The 17,456-nt window shown below is 39.8% G+C and overlaps 1 protein-coding gene across 4 annotated transcripts in view; it reads left to right on the top strand.

Moving 5' to 3' along the window:
* BMPR1A (bone morphogenetic protein receptor type 1A) overlaps positions 1-17,456 on the top strand; it is a 191,765-nt gene that overhangs the window by 114,929 nt on the left and 59,380 nt on the right. For all 4 annotated transcript variants that reach the window (XM_053583813.1, XM_053583814.1, XM_053583812.1 and 1 more), the window contains exon 3: positions 14,143-14,350. In XM_053583813.1, coding sequence (XP_053439788.1) covers positions 14,284-14,350 — 67 coding nt within the window. In that variant the 5' untranslated portion in view covers positions 14,143-14,283. The remainder of the gene's footprint in view (positions 1-14,142; positions 14,351-17,456) is intronic.

Genomic DNA, 17,456 nt, shown 5'->3' with positions numbered 1-17,456 from the left:
CGGTGCCTGTGGCTCAGTGAGTAGGGCACCGGCCCCACCAAACAGCAACAAAAAATAGCTGGGCATTGTGGGGGGTGCCTGTAGTCCCACCTATTCGGGAGGCTGAGGCAGGAGAATCGCCTAAGCCCAAGAGCTGGAGGTTACTGTGAGCTGTGATGCCACAGCACTCTACCCAGGGCGGCAAAGTGAAACTCTGTCTCTAAAAAAAAATAAAAATAAAAATAAATAATCCACACTTACTTTCACACTCCCGTACCCTCAGAACCAGTACCAGAACACACTCTTATACACTTTAACAGGCCTGTGGGTGATCAAACACCCTGGGGGTTGATTAGACCTCCGCTTTGATTCCAGTGGCATTTCTGGTGATGGGTGTTAACACACATTTCTGGGAGCCCCTGATAGGCCCGTAGGCCTGAGACTCTCCACTGGTCAGGTCGTTCTACCTACACACGCCTTCAAGAGCTTCTGACAGGTCAATATGCCGGCAACCCTGGGTCCCTGTCCAAAGTTCCTGTCTCTTTGGCCTTCCCTCAGAGGTTCCTAAGGGCTCTACACAAATTACAACAATTGAATTCAACAAAAAGTTATATATCTTCATAACAATCCACAACAAATATGCACAAGATGGTGGTGCCTATGGCTCAAAAGAGTAGGGCACCGGCCTCATATGCCGGAGGTGGTGGGTTCAAACCCGACCCTGGCCAAAAACTGCAAAAAAAAAAAAAAAAAAAAAAAAGCACAAGAAAAATACCATCAATAGTTACATTAACGTCTGCAAACACTAGCCAAAAATAGATGTTAAAGTGGCTTACCTCTGGAGGTGGACTCACAGGTGAATTTAGGAGTGATCGTCAGCAGTCTCCTGAGGGCTCCAGGTTCTCTGGGGACCCTGGGATCGGCAGAATAAGAGCCAAAAAGAGTAATGCCAAGTGGCTGCTGTTTGAAAAAGTAAAGAGGACTCTTTTTTTTCTTTAGTTCTAAATGAGTAATTGACCTTGGCTCTTCTGCTGAGTGTAGGCACCTTATCTCAAGGCTATTTGTAACATAGCAACCACAGTTTTTAGCAGCCAAAAAGAGGAACAGTTTTAACAAACTTTGTATTAACTCTTTCTTTTTTTTTTTTTTTTTTTTATTGTTGGGGATTCATTGAGGGTACAATAAGCCAGGTTACACTGATTGCAATTGTTAGGTAAAGTCCCTCTTGCAATCATGTCTTGCCCCCATAAAGTGTGACACACACCAAGGCCCCACCCCCTTCCCTCCGTCCCTCTTTCTGCTTCCCCCCCATAACCTTAATTGTCATTAATTGTCCTCATATCAAAATCGAGTACATAGGATTCATGCTTCTCCATTCTTGTGATGCTTTACTAAGAATAATGTCTTCCACGTCCATCCAGGTTAATACGAAGGATGTAAAGTCTCCATTTTTTTAATGGCTGAATAGTATTCCATGGTATACATATACCACAGCTTGTTAATCCATTCCTGGGTTGGTGGGCATTTAGGCTGTTTCCACATTTTGGCGATTGTAAATTGAGCTGCAATAAACAGTCTAGTACAAGTGTCCTTATGATAAAAGGATTTCTTTCCTTCTGAGTAGATGCCCAGTAATGGGATTGCAGGATGAAATGGGAGGTCTACCTTGAGTGCTTTGAGGTTTCTCCATACTTCCTTCCAGAAAGGTTGTACTAGTTTGCAGTCCCACCAGCAGTGTACAAGTGTTCCCTTCTCTCCACATCCACGCCAGCATCTGCAGTTTTGAGATTTTGTGATGTGGGCCATTCTCACTGGGGTTAGATGATATCTCAGGGTTGTTTTGATTTGCATTTCTCTAATATATAGAGATGATGAACATTTTTTCATGTGTTTGTTAGCCATTCGTCTGTCGTCTTTAGAGAAACTTCTATTCATGTCTCTTGCCCATTGATACAAGGGATTGTTGGCTTTTTTCATGTGGATTAATTTGAGTTCTCTATAGATCCTAGTTATCAAGCTTTTGTCTGATTGAAAATATGCAAATATCCTTTCCCATTGTGTAGGTTGTCTCTTTGCTTTGGTTCTTGTCTCCTTAGCTGTACAGAAGCTTTTCAGTTTAATGAAGTCCCATTTGTTTATTTTTGTTGTTGTTGCAATTGCCATGGCGGTCTTCTTCATGAAGTCTTTCCCCAGGCCAATATCTTCCAGTGTTTTTCCTATGCTTTCTTGGAGGATTTTTATTGTTTCATGCCTTAAATTTAAGTCCTTTATCCATCTTGAATCAATTTTTGTGAGTGGGGAAAGGTGTGGGTCCAGTTTCAGTCTTTTACATGTAGACATCCAGTTCTCCCAACACCATTTATTGAATAGGGAGTCTTTCCCCCAAGGTATGTTCTTGTTTGGTTTACCGAAGATTAGGTGGTTGTAAGATGTTCGTTTCATTTCTTGGTTTTCAATTCGATTCCAAGTGTCTATGTCTCTGTTTTTGTTCCAGTACCATGCTGTCTTGAGCACTATGGCTTTGTAGTACAGACTAAAATCTGGTATGCTGATGCCCCCAGCTTTATTTTTGTTACAGAGAACTGCCTTAGTTATACGGGGTTTTTTCCGGTTCCATACAAAATGCAGAATCATTTTTTCCAAATCTTGAAAGTACGATGTTGCTATTTTGATAGGAATGGCATTGAATAGGTAGATTGCTTTGGGAAGTATAGACATTTTAACAATGTTGATTCTTCCCATCCATGAGCATGATATGTTCTTCCATTTGTTAATATCCTCTGCTATTTCCTTTCTGAGGATTTCATAGTTCTCTTTATAGAGGTCCTTCACCTCCTTCGTTAGGTATATTCCTAGGTATTTCATTTTCTTTGAGACTATGGTGAAGGGAGTTGTGTCCTTAATTAGCTTCTCATCTTGACTGTTATTGGTGTACACAAAGGCTACTGACTTGTGGACATTGATTTTATATCCTGAAACATTACTGTATTTTTTGATGACTTCTAGGAGTCTTGTGGTTGAGTCTTTGGGGTTCTCTAAGTATAAGATCATGTCGTCAGCAAAGAGGGAGAGTTTGATCTCCTCTGCTCCCATTTGGATTCCCTTTATTTCCTTGTCTTGCCTAATTGTATTGGCTAGAACTTCCAGCACTACGTTGAATAGTAAAGGTGACAGAGGACAACCTTGTCTGGTTCCAGTTCTAAGAGGAAAAGCTTTCAGTTTTACTCCATTCAGTAAAATATTGGCTGTGGGTTTGTCATAGATAGCTTCAATCAGTTTTAGAAATGTGCCACCTATGCCTATACTCTTCAGTGTTCTAATTAGAAAAGGATGCTGGATTTTATCAAATGCTTTTTCTGCATCTATTGAGAGAATCATATGATCTTTATTTTTGCCTCTGTTAATATGGTGGATAACGTTTATAGACTTGTGTATGTTAAACCAGCCTTGCATCCCTGGGATGAAGCCTACTTGATCATGATGAATGACTTTTTTGATGATAAGCTGTAATCTATTGGCTAGGATTTTGTGGAGAATTTTTGCGTCTATGTTCATGAGTGAGATTGGTCTGAAATTCTCCTTTTTGTTTGGGTCTTTTCCTGGTTTTGGTATCAGGGTGATGTTTGCTTCATAGAATGTGTTGGGGAAGATTCCTTCTTCCTCAGTTTTTTGGAATAATTTCTGCAGTACAGGAATAAGCTCTTCCTTGAAGGTTTGATAGAATTCTGGAGTGAAGCCATCTGGACCAGGGCATTTTTTGGTTGGAAGATTTTTTATTGTTTCTTTGATCTCAGTGCTTGAAATTGGTCTGTACAGGAGCTCTATTTCTTCCTGGCTGAGTCTAGGGAGAGGGTGTGATTCCAAATATTGATCCATTTCTTTCACATTGTCAAATTTCTGGGCATAGAGTTTCTGGTAGTATTCAGAGATGATCTCTTGTATCTCTGTGGGATGAGTTGTTATTTCCCCTTTATCATTTCTGATTGAGGTTACTAGAGATTTTACTTTTCTATTCCTCGTTAGTCTGGCCAATGGTTTATCTATTTTATTTATTTTTTCAAAAAACCAACTCCTTGTTTCATTAATTTTCTGAATGATTCTTTTGTTTTCAATTTCATTGATCTCTGATTTGATTTTGGATATTTCTTTTCTTCTACTGAGTTTAGGTTTAGATTGTTCTTCTTTTTCCAATTCCATAAGATCTCTTGTGAGATTGTTGATGTGCTCTCTTTCTGTTTTTCAAATGTAGGCATCTAAAGCGATGAATTTTCCTCTCAAAACTGCTTTTGCAGTATCCCACAGGTTTTGGTAGCTTGTGTCTTCATTGTTGTTATGCTCAAGGAAGTTAATGATTTCCTGTTTTATTTCTTCCTTCACCCATCTGTTATTCAACAAAAGATTGTTTAATTTCCATGCCTTTGGGTGGGGTCGAGCATTTTTGTTAGAGTTGAGTTCCACCTTTAGTGCCTTATTCCTGAGAAGATACAAGGTAAAATTTCAATTCTTTTGATTCTGTTGATATTTGTTTTGTGTCCTAGGATATGATCAATTTTGGAGAATGTTCCATGGGGTGATGAGAAGAATGTATATTCTTTATCTTTGGGATGGAGTGTTCTGTATGTGTCTATCAAGCACAGTTGTTCTGGGGTCTCATTTAAGTCTCTTATATCCTTGTTTAATTTCTGTTCAGAGGATCTGTCCAGCTCTGTAAGAGGAGTGTTAAGGTCCCCTGTTATTATGGTATTATCAGATATCATATTGCTCAGACTGAGTAAGGTCTGTTTCAAGAATCTGGGAGCATTTAAATTGGGTGCATAGATATTTAGAATTCAAATGTCTTCTTGTTGTAGTTTTCCCTTGACCCATATAAAGTGACCATCTTTGTCTTTTTTGACTTTAGTTGCTTTAAATCCACATGTACCTGAAAATAAGATTGCAACTCCTCTTTTCTTCTGAATTCCATTTGCCTGAAAAATTATCTTCCAACCCTTGACTCGGAGCTTTAATTTGTCTTTTGAAGCCAGGTGTGTTTCTTGCAGACAGCAAATGGATGGCTTGTGTTTTTTAATCCAGTCAACCAATCTATGTCTCTTCAGTGGGGAATTCAAGCCATTAACATTTATTGAGATAATTGATAAGTGTGGTAGTATTCTATTCGTCTTATTTTGTGAGAGTCCATTGCTTAGTTTTATCTTTTGCATCAGTGTGGAGGTTTGGTTCTGTCCTTTAATTTCTGAGTTCTTACTTTGCTGCTGATCCATTGTGGTGGTCAGTGTGCAGAACAGGTTGAAGTATTTCCTGTAGAGCTGGTATTGTTGTGGCGAATTTCCTCAATGTTTGTATATCTGAAAATGATTTGATTTCTCCGTCAATTTTGAAGCTTAGCTTAGCAGGGTACAGAATTCTGGGCTGGAAATTGTTCTGTTTAAGTAGATTAAAGGTAGATGACCATTGTCTTCTTGCTTGGAAAGTTTCATTAGAGAAGTCTGCGGTCACTCTGATGGATTTGCCCCTGTAGGTCAACTGGCGCTTACTCCTGGCAGCTTGCAGAATCTTTTCTTTTGTCTTGACTTTGGACAGGTTCATCACAATGTGTCTTGGAGAAGCTCGGTTAGAGTTGAGGCGACCTGGGGTCGATAGCCCTCTGAAAGCAGTGTGTCAGAATCTTTGGTGATATTTCGGAAATTTTCTTTTATAATATTCTCTAGTATGGCTTCCATTCCTCTGGGGCATTCTTCTTCCCCTTCTGGAATTCCTATAACTCGTATGTTGGAACGCTTCATAAAGTCCCATAATTCTGACAGTGGACGTTCTGCTTTCTCTCTCTTCTTTTCTGCCTCTTTTACTATCTGAGTTATCTCAAAAACTTTGTCTTCTACCTCTGAAATTCTTTTTTCTGCATGGTCTAACCTGTTGCTGATACTTTCCATTGCATCTTTAAGTTCCCTGATGACTGTTTCATTTCCTTCAGCTCTGCTATATCCTTTTTATATTCTTCATATCGTTCATCTCTGATTTGATTCCGTTTTTGGATTTCCTTTTGGTTATTTTCCACTTTATTAGCAGTTTCCTTCATTGTTTCCATCATTTCTTTCATTGTTTTCAACATGTGTATTCTAAATTCCCTTTCTGTCATTCCTAACATTTCTGTATAGGTGGAATCCTCTGCAGTAGCTACCTCATGGTCCTTTGGCGGGGTTGTTCTGGACTGGTTCTTCATGTTGCCTGGAGTTTTCTGCTGATTCTTCCTCCTGGGTGATTTCTTTTATCTGTTTCCTTGCCCTAATTTTCCTTTCACTTCCCCTTGCTCTTTAAGGTCTCGTGCCTGTGGACTAAGGGTTACAGGACCAGAAGGGTGAGAAGGTTTAAGAGCAAAAAAGGGATGAAAGAAAGGAGGACCAAGTGATAAAAAAAATAATAATAAAAATAGAGAAAGGAGAGGGGGTGGGTAAAAGGAATATTGACAAAAAGAAGAGAGGCACAGAAAGAGGGAGACAGAGCAATATAGGTGTACAGTAGGTTACTTTGATACAACCTTAAAAAAAAAACAAAACACCTTCTGGGGGTGCCCAGTTGGGTGGTTCCCTTGAGGTCAGCAGCTCTTTGCTAACCTGATCAGACACAGTACCCCACCTCTACCAAGTAGAGAGGAAAGACAAAAATGCTGTAAATCAAACCAAAACAGAAAACTTTACGGGATAAAATTGGCTGGAAAAACCAAATAATAGCGTTAGAAACACTAACAAAAATGAAGTTCTAATTATTGAAATAGGCAGCAATGGGAAATTATAATTAAACTAGAGAAATTGAGAAAGAAAAAGGATCTGTATGGAAAAGGTTGAACTTAAAAAACAAAACAACAATCCACAACATCAAAATAAACAAAAAAAAAAACCAAACCAAAAAAAAAAAAAAAACACAACCAAAAACAGAGCAGTTTGTATATGTTATTGAATATTGTCTGGGCAACACGTGGTCTTCTGGGGTATGAGATATTAATCACAGTTCTGATACGACTGGAGGCTGCTAGTTTCTCAAACCCCAGCAGGTAGACACGCTAAATCTCTCTTCAGCCCACTTAAAAGGCACTTTGAACTTGTTCACTTACTGAGCAGAAGCTTTCTCAGGGAAGTGCTTGTTGCTGGAATCACTGCTGAAGTGGCTATCCACTTACCCTGTGTGTCAAAACTGGTCTCCCTCTGCCCCCGAGGGTTAGGGCTGCAAGGCGGCTCAGACCCCGCCCTTAGGCTACTTGGTCGCTAGGTTACCAGCTCCCACCCAATTCCAGCTCTGCGACCCTGAGGGCGGAGCTTGCGGGGGCCGAGATCGCTCACAATGTCTGCCTGTGACCCAGAGCCAAACACTATTAGCTCCGTCTGGCTCAGCGGCTCAGACTGGGGCCCTAGACAAAGGCCAAAGTTCTCCGCACTCCCGCTCAGGCTCTCCCCAAAGCAGTTCTGCTGAGTGCCAAGTCCAAAGATACCAAAACAGTTCACAGGTAAGGCCTTTCTGGTTTGCAGTCTCGCTGCTACTGAACTTACAGTTGCGGGCGGGTTTAGATGGATTGAACACACGCGACCACTTGCCTGTTTCCACCGTTTTAGTCCTCCTCTTGGGGTCCAGAAGTCTCTCCCTGACTCCCTGTATCCTCTCAGGGGTGATGATAGGCAGATCCCACCAGCCAGAGATGCCTGGAGTCCTATATCCCCAGACTCACGGTGCCCAGATGCAAGGAAGCTGTTACTCGGCTGCCATCTTGCTCCGCCTTCTTACTGGAATTTCTTTCTTCAGTAAGTCCTTGGTCTTGGGGATTTGAAGGATGAACCCACTGACTACAGATCAGTGGTGAGACAGGATTTTATTAGACAGAAAGGAATACAGAAGGAGTAAAAAGTACCGGAGCTTCTGGCAAAGGCAAAGGCCCAAGACAGAAGTCTCCCCTGTATTAACTCTTTAATTGCTGGAAAAGAGAGGGTCCCTGACACAGGTGGGTCATTTATACCACAGTGTCAAGATAAAAATGGGAAAGTACAAAAGGGCCATGTGAGAAAGATAGTAGCCAGTCAGCGCAGCATGCTACCAAGCAGACCAAGATTGCAGAATGACACTGTATAGCAAAGTCCAACTCACCCGGAAAGCCATGTCGCAGGCCGTGGGAGACATAGGAGGAGACATAAAGAAGGTAAAAAGGCTAGTTTCCACAGGATGAAATTCTTAGAGTTTCCTGCACAAGAGACATAGATCAGGCATGGAGAACAGCGGGGACAGACGGACACGAAATCAGCCAGGTGCGGAGCCACATCTGACTTCCACTCAGATGCCTTCCTGACCACGTCCCCAAAGGAATGAAAACTCTAACTTGGCATAGTCGGAGATGTAAAAATCCCATTCCAGGTTGCCCCAGGGGACCCACCACTAAGCCATATGATAAAGTCGTGGAACCACAGGTGGAGGCCCACATGGATTCTGTAGCCTCAGGGCTTTTTTCTTTATCGAATCACATCCAAACTCTTTCGCTGTCTTACTCATACATAACACAGATCATACAAAAACACAAAATACCTAAATCCAAACAGTCCAAAAGACTGCTAATACCAGAACAGGCTAACAGGGGCACATACACATAACACAAAACACACGCAAGACACACAAAACCAAAACCAGAGCAGTCGACTGCAAATACCAGAACAGCCTAATAGAGACTGCAAATGCCAGAAAACCCAATAAAGACTGCAAATAACAGAACAGTCTAATACAGGGCTGCAAATACCAGAACAGTTTAATAAAAGGCTGCAAACACCCAATCTCTGGCCACATCCAGCCTCTGGGTGTCCCAGATCAGAACAGACATACCAGTAAGGATTCCAGACCAGATGACTATTAGTGCCCAAATTTAGTTTATTAATTTGGTAGATTGGGGTAGGGGGACAGAGTCAATCTTTCACCAGAGGCTGAGAAATTCTCAGCAGACTTCCCCTAGGGGAAAACTGGCTCTTGTGCCCTAGCCACAACCAGTGGCTGTAGCCTGGGTTAAAACCCAGGGATCTCATTGGGGCCTCCATATGTAATGGGGCGAGATAAGGACCTAGGCTAGAATACCATAACATCAGCCCATCTCACAGTAACCTCAAACTCCTGGGCTCAAGGGATCCTCCTGCCTCGGCCTCTTGAGTAGCTGGGAATACAGGTGCCTGCCACACCTGGCTAATTTTTTTTTTTAATGTTAGTAGAGACAGGGTCTTGCTCCTACTCAGACAGGCCTCAAACTCCTGAGCTCAAGTGATCCTCCTGCCGTGGCCTCTCAGAGTGCTGGGATTGCAGGTGTGAGCCACTGTGCCTGGCCCTTTTTTGACCAATTTCTGGTAATGGTCATACTAATTTTCTGTCTTTTTTTTTTTTTTGTGGTTTTTGGCCAGGGCTGGGTTTGAACCCGCCACCTCTGGCATATGGGACCAGCGCCCTACTCCTTGAGCCACAGGCGCTGCCCCATACTAATTTTCTATTTCTGCTCAACAGATTACCCCAAATGTAACAGCTTAAAACAACCAATATTTACTATCTCATACATCTTCTGAGAATCAAGAATTCATCAGGGTGGTCCTAGCTTACAGTTCTCATGAAATTGTAGTTAAGGTGTCTATGAAGCTGTGGTCACCTGAAAGCTTCCCTTGGGCTGAAGATCCACTTCCAGGGTGGCTCACTGACATGACTGTTGGCAGGAGGCCTCAGTTCCTTCTCACATGGACCTCTCTGTAAGGCTCCTTGCATGTGCTTATGACATGGCAGCTGGCTTTCCTAACACAGCTGGCTTTCCTAACGTGAGTGTTTTAAGAGAGTGCAAGGAGAAGATGAAGTACCTTTTATGGCCTCATCGTGGAAATCACACTGTTGTTTCCATCTTACTTTGTTAGAAATGAGTCACTAAGTCCAGTCCACATTCAAGAGAGGGAATTAGGTTCCACTTTTAACTATTAAAAATATCACTTGTGTAGCCGGGTGTTGTGGCGGGCGCCTGTAGTCCCAGCTACTCGGGAGGCTGAGGCAAGAGAATCGCTTAAGCCCAGGAGTTGGAGGTTGCTGTGAGCTGTGTGAGGCCACGGCACTCTACCGAGGGCCATAAAGTGAGACTCTGTCTCTACAAAAAAAAAAAAATATATATATATATATATATCACTTGTGAATAGTAATCTATTCCGCTATGGTAATATATACCACAAATATTATACATGATGGATCCTGGACCATGAACTTCCTTTATCTCTGAATACTACATAAATGTATGTAGTATTAATGCACTTATCAATGTAATTTTTAAGTGAATAGTGTTCTGCAGCCCTTGTCTCTTTTTACTCTAAGAAGGCTATCTCAGCCAGAGCCAAAGCTTTGAATATCTCTAGGGTGTTGACAGCTATCTTTTTTTTTTTTTTTTTTTTTTGAGACAGAGTCTCACTATGTCACCCTCAGTAGCATGCCATGGCATCACAGCTTACAACAACCTCAAACTCTTGGGCTTAAGCAATTCTCTTGCCTCAGTCTCCCAAATAGCTGGGACTACAGGCGCTCACCACAACATCTGGCTATTTTTTGTTGTTGTCAATGTTGTTTATATGGCCTGGGCCGGGTTCGAACCCACCAGCCTCTGTGCATGTGGCCAGTGCCCTAATCATTGAGCTACAGGCACCAAGCCAACAGATAATATCTTTAGCTTCAAGTGTTTTCCTCTAAGTTTCAGAATCAAATGCCCATTTAGATATTTCCTTTGGGTAATCTCAAATGTTTAAATTTGAACTTTTGATCTCTTCATTTCTTAAAAAATCCACTTATTTTCATTTCAGTAATTGTTCATTATTGAAACTAGGAATCTTCTTTGACCTCTCACTCTCCCTTATCCCAGATCCAATCCATTACTATGTACCATTATTCTACTTTTGAAGTATATCCTGAATCCATCCACTGTACCACCCCCATCACCACCCTAATCTTAACCACTGTTGTCACTCTCCTAAATTTCCACAGTATTTTTCCTACTGGTCATTGCTTTTGCCACCTCCAGTCCAGTACATAGAAACCAGATCTTCATCTGATTGTGCTTGACCTGGTCTTTGTCTTCTCTCTCTTCGACCTAAACCACCACACTATCACTTACTCTTTTGCTTTTCTCTGCCTTGGTATCTTACCACAGGCTTTATCCTGTGCCTGGACCTTTAACCCTTTCTTCACCTGGCTAACTCTTTAGTCTTCAGATCTCAACTTAAATGTCACTTCTCAGCATTGCTTCCCTCAACTCCTCTATCTACATTAGATCAAGTCACTGCCCCTAGTGCTCCAGGACTTGGTGCTTTTCGGCCTTCACATTTACTGCAAGTTATGATTATGTAAAATTTGTATTGTCTTGTTCAGTGTCTGAATATCTTGATTGTCTTTTTTAATAACTATGAACTCCTTGAAGGCAGGATCTCTTTTGCTCTCAACATTGTATTCCTGGTGTCTAATAGAGAATCTTGTATGACACAGGAACTTAATAAACATTTAGGGAATAAATTATTCAATGGGAAAAACAGTGTTCACATAAGACTTCATCATTGGAAGGTGTCTGTTACGTTGGTCATGTCCTTGACAAAAATGCATTCAGACTTTGTTCCTTTTATGCTCTGGTTCTTTTCCTTGTATCTCAAGCAGATTAGTTTCTGTGTCCTTTGAATTCCCTTCATTCATCTTTACAGTGCTTAACAAGCCTGACCAGGTGAAATAAAGTAAGGTGGTTATTCTCTTTATTATAGCAGTGTGTTTCTATTGATGCTTGATAAAATTGATCCATGTCTTAGCAGTTATTATCAGTACTGATAATATATTGAGCTTGTAGTCAGCTAAGATTTGATGGCTGTTCTCCATATGATTTTTTTTTTTTTTTTAAGACAGAGTTTCACTCATTCGCCCTGGTGTTGAGTGCTCTGGCGTCATAGCTCACAGCAGCCTAAACTCTTGGGCTCAAGCCATTCTCCCACCTTAGCCCCCCAGTGTACTAAGGTTACAGGTGTGAGCCACTGCACCTGGTACATACAATTCATCACAGGTTTTTTGTCTGTAAAAATTTTTTGCAGATGGTATTGTCATGGGTAGCACCTTTTACTTCCTGTGCTAGGTGGGCAAGTGTGTTATAAAATTGCATGAGAGGCGGGAAGTTTTATTGTACCAGGTTTGCCTAAATAGTTTATAACATATCTTACAATATATAATATACACAAAATGTCCAGTGGGACAGCATAAGGTAGTAGTTAATAATTGGAATCTGGAATCAGATTTCCTTGAATTATAACCCTCCCACTTACCAGCTGTGTGATCTTGGATAAATCCTTAAAGTCTCAATACATACCCTTGGAGAGTTCATTGAAGTCTCAAAAATTAATTTAATTTATTTATTTATGTTTTTGGAGACAGGGTCTCTGTCACTCTGGCTAGAATGCCATGGTATCATCATAGTTCACTGCAACCTCAAACTCATGGGCTCAAGCAATCCTTCTGCTTCAGCCTGTCGAGTAGCTGGAACTATGGGCACACCACTATGCCTGGCTAATTTTTCTATTTTTAGTAGAGACAGGGTCTTGTTCTTGCTCAGTTAAGGCTGATTTGGAACTCCTGGCCTCAAGTGATCTTCCCATCTAGACCTCTCAAAGTGCTTGGATTATAGAGCCACCATATCCAGATAAAATGTAAAAATTTTAGGTAGATAAAACAGAAAGCTCAGGTGTGACTGTATCATAAATAAGCAAAACCTTTTTCATTCATAGTTGAGGCTAAAGTCAAGAAAATCAAAGTGCTGGAAACAATAAGGATGGAGGAAAAATAGAATTGTATTTGTCTTGATACAAACGAGCCTTTTTTTCCCTGTTACTTATGTACCTATTTTACTCTGAGGCCTTTAAAGTTCTGTCTATATTAGTTATCACTAGATCTTAATTGGAAAGGTCATTCATGTCATCCTTATTAAAAGCTCAGTAAGTCAGATTTACAGTATTTGAGGAAAACAATTTTATTTAAGATACATTTTGGAGACCATTATCCTCAGTGAAGTACCACAAGAATGGAAAAACAAACACCATACATAGCTGCTATTAAACTGGAACTAACCGATGAGCACACACATGACGGAGGAATATAAAACTTAGTAGAAATCAAGCAGGGGGGATGGAGTAGGAGGGGAGGGACAAAAGCCTACCTACTGGGTGCAGTGAACACTGTTTGGGGGATGGGGATACTTAGAGCAATGACTGAAACATTACAAAAGTGATCTATGTAACCACAAACATTTGTACCCTCTTAATACTTTGGCATTTTTTAAAAGGAAAAACAAAAGATACATTTTCATTTGCTTTTGCTTTAATAATGAAACACAATACTTTTAAAATATACATAATTTTCTAATAGGCTATCTTTTCTATCTATAGAATAAATTATTAGATCTAAGGGATTTTTGTTGCATCTAGAATTTGAAAGAATATTGATGGATAGCTTATATTTAATGTTTGACTTTCCTGTTTTATTCTTAGTATATTTAGGAATTTTTTTTTTAGTAATAAAATAACTTAATTACTTTAAAGCAGCCAGAAAAAGACTACTGAGATTATTTAGTGTACTTTTCTTGTTTTACTTACTACTAATCTGAGTTCAGGAAAGGTTGTAAATTATTATTAAATTATTTAAGCTTTTAAATTAGAGTACCTTTTTAAAAAAGGATTAAAAAAAATAGTAGCTTTAATCTTTAAAAATATATTTCAGGGCGGCGCCTGTGGCTCAGTGAGTAGGGCGCTGGCCCCGTATGCCAAGGGTGGCGGGTTCGGACCCAGCCCCGGCCAAACTGCAACAGAAAAATAGCCAGGTGTTGTGGTGGGCGCCTGTAGTCCCAGCTGCTTGGGAGGCTGAGGCAAGAGAATCGCGTAAACCCAAGAGTTAGAGGTTGCTGTGAGCCGTGTGACGCCACGGCACTCTACCCGAGGGCGGTACAGTGAGACTCTGTCTCTACAAAAAAATATATATATATATTTCAAAAATATATATGTTTCATTGTTTAAAGGTGTGTTTGGACATTTATTTTTCTCTCAGTTTTTGAAAACTTTCCAAAATTCACTTTATGTTCATTACCTTCTTAATATTTTTGTCTTTCAGGAGTAAAGCGAAAGCAGTGGGAATTGGAGTCATTGCTGCCTTTTACAAGAAAATATCATTAAATAATAGTCATTTAAATTAGTGAAGTAGCAGGACCAGTTATTGAAGGTGACAGTGTACAAGAGACATTAAAATTGAACAATGACTCAGATATATATTTACATCAAATTATTGGGAGCCTATCTGTTCTTCATTTCTCATGTTCAAGGTAAATGAATATTCATCTTGCTAATTTATTTCTGTATATAAAAGCACCATTTTTGCAACTGTTCTTTCAACTTATATCCCTATTGAACAGTTAGGCCCAGCATACTAGTACAGCTTGGAAGTAAAGAGGCCAAGAACAAACACATTCCAAGTAATTTTTGAACTTGGCTATTACAGAAACATTTTCAAGCGTTTTTAAAATCTCAAGCCTCTCTTGAGCCTACTTTTTCATCCATAACATAAACATTATTATACATAGCATCAGATCTTATGAGGATTAAATGAGATAAAGCATATAAATCACTTAACCTAGTGCCTAAAACACAGGGTAGTAGGCACTTAAGGCTAAGGTTCAAAATTCCCATCTCCTTTAAAATACAAGAAGGAATAAGTATAAATAACAATTAAAAAGCCATTTCATTGTTGTTGAAAGACTTTAGAAAGATAAATGGCATTTGTCTATGCTGAATGCTAAAGTTTCTTAATAGAGTATGAATATTTGTTCATGACTAGTATTGTAATTTTGCTGATACGGGTTCACAGCAGGGAACACTCTAACAGGAAGTTATTGTGATGACTCTTAATGACCAGATGGACTATTTGCACAAAAGCTTTTTCCTGTATGGTTTAATTAGGATACTATTTTAAACTGAAGAGGTAATACTATTTGCAAAAGGATTTTAGATAGAATTTATTGGACATCTTCCCTCTCAAGTTTTTTACTTCACAGGTTGCTCTTTCATAATGTTTCATTCATAGTGATTACAGGTTAATATTTGCCCACAAGAAGTAACATTGTTAACACCATAAAGCTTTTGATACTTTCATTTTAAATGGAATGGAATCTATAGCTTTTTGGTATATCGCCTTAGTATTATGGCAGTATCTTCATTAATACCATGCTCAGAGCCATCTTACAAAAGCACTTTTATTTGTGAAACACCAAATTATTTAACAAAACTTTTTTTTTTTGAGGCAGTCTCACTTTGTCTCTCTAGGTAGAGTTGCCATGGTGCCATCGCTCACAGCAACCTCAAACTCTTGGGCTCAGCAGCTAGGGCGCCAGCCACATACACCAGAGCTGGCAGGTTCAAACCCAGCCCAGGCCTGCCAAACAAACAAATGACAAATACAACCAAAAAATAGCCAGGCATTGTGGCAGGCGCCTGTAGTCGCAGCTGCTTGGGAGGCTGAGGCAAGAGAATCGTTTAGGCCTAAGAGTTTGAGGTTGCTGTGAGCTGTGAAGCCATAGCAGTATGTCAAGGGTGACATAGTAAGGCTCTGTCTCAAAAAAAACAAAACAAAACAAAAAAACAGCCTTATTGATCAGCATCAACCAAAGCTGTCACAGCTTTGAAGATGAAGTGTTTAATGTTATAGTTACATGTATAAGCAGTCCCAGGTTATAAATGAGATAGATGCTATAGGTTTCTTCTGACATAGAATTTGTATGTAAGTTGGAATAATAGCCTCCAGAAAAGTATGAGTGGTGCCTTAGTTGGATGTTTGTAACTTGGGAGCTGCCTTTATGTTGGCTATCTTCCTCCCAGGTAATTTCTATTTTGTATGTTTAGTTTTAAGTGTTTTAAAATCTGTTTAGCTTACAAATAAGCAATATGATAAAAAATTCTTGTTCACTACAACAAATTCAGTAGCTCTATAATAAACTTTTTTATTAGATGAAATAAATTGGTAATTAGTTATGTATAAGTAAAAACTCTTAATAAGAATTAACACTTCTCTGATAAAGAGCAATTTGTTACATTTCCTTTCCAAAAAAAATTATTTTGATAGTTACTTCAAATGATAACAAAAATGTTTGCTCTTCAAGAATAGAAAACCAGGCTTGGTGCCTGCGGCTCAAGCGGCTAAGGCGCCAGCCACATACACCTGAACTGGCAGGTTCGAATCCAGCCCAAGCCCTCCAAACAATAATTAATGACAGCTGCAACTGAAAAATAGCCGGGTGTTGTGGCGGACGCCTGTGGTCCCAGCTACTTGGGAGGCTGAGGCAGGAGAATCGCTTGAGCCCAGGAGTTGGAGGTTGCTTTTAACTGTGATGCCACAACACTCTACCCAGGGTGACAGCTTGAGGCTGTGTCTCAAAAAAAAAAAAAGAAAAGAAAAGAAAAAAAATAGAAAACTAAAACCAATGTAGAAAAGATAATTCTTAGATTACAGGACAATATTAGTGGAAATAACTTTTGACCTAATCTCTAGATTTATCTTAATTTTAGCTTAAGAGAGTAAATTTCTCTTCTTGGTTTTCTTGTTATAAAAATAATGCTTATCATAGTAGGAATTTTTATTTATTGATTTAGAGACAGGGTCTTGCTATGTTACCCAGACTGGAGTGCAGTGACATGCTCGTAGTTCACTGTAACCTTGAATTCCTGGGCTCAAGTGATCCTCACCTTCCACAATAATTAGAACTACAAGCACATACCACCACCCCTGGCTGATTTTTTTTTTATTTTTCTGTGGAGATGGAGTATTATTGCTAGGCTGGTCTTAAAATCCTGGCCTCGAGTGATCCTCTCAGCTCAGCCAAATAGGAATTTTTTTGAGCATCAGCTGTTAGCATATAGATTTAAGGGATTTACACTGAGGTGAATTACTCAGGTTGGAATAGAAATGTGAGTCATCTCATAGATTCTTAATCTTTTTTTTTTTTTAACTTAGTCACAACTTTTACAATTGGGTTTTAGCGTCAAGTAACTGATTACTCAACTAAAAGTGATATAAATGAATAAGAGATTTATTCTTAACATAAGTGGTGGGTGTTTAGTGGAGTTCATTCAGTAACTGAGCAGTGTGGAGGTTGACAGCTCTATGAATTTTCTTGCCATTTCCCTCATGGGTACAAAGTGGCTGCTTGCTTTTATCTGCATATGAAGCAAGAAAAATTGGGGGACGGATCAGCACCAGTCTCAACTGGACATTATATCAGGAAAGCAAAAGTGCCCTAGAAACTACCCTCATGCCTACAGATTTTGTCCAAAAAAACTAGGAAAATGTAAATATATATATCACACGAGAAATGTGACAGTAGAGGGACTGTGGGTTGTCAATTGTGTGGCTCATCAAGACCCAGATTCTTTATCTAT

Source organism: Nycticebus coucang, chromosome 3 (assembly GCF_027406575.1).
Source record: "Nycticebus coucang isolate mNycCou1 chromosome 3, mNycCou1.pri, whole genome shotgun sequence".
Classification (NCBI taxonomy): domain Eukaryota; kingdom Metazoa; phylum Chordata; class Mammalia; order Primates; family Lorisidae; genus Nycticebus; species Nycticebus coucang.
Note: the sequence above shows the minus strand (reverse complement) of the source record. Positions and strands in the feature narration are given on the sequence as shown.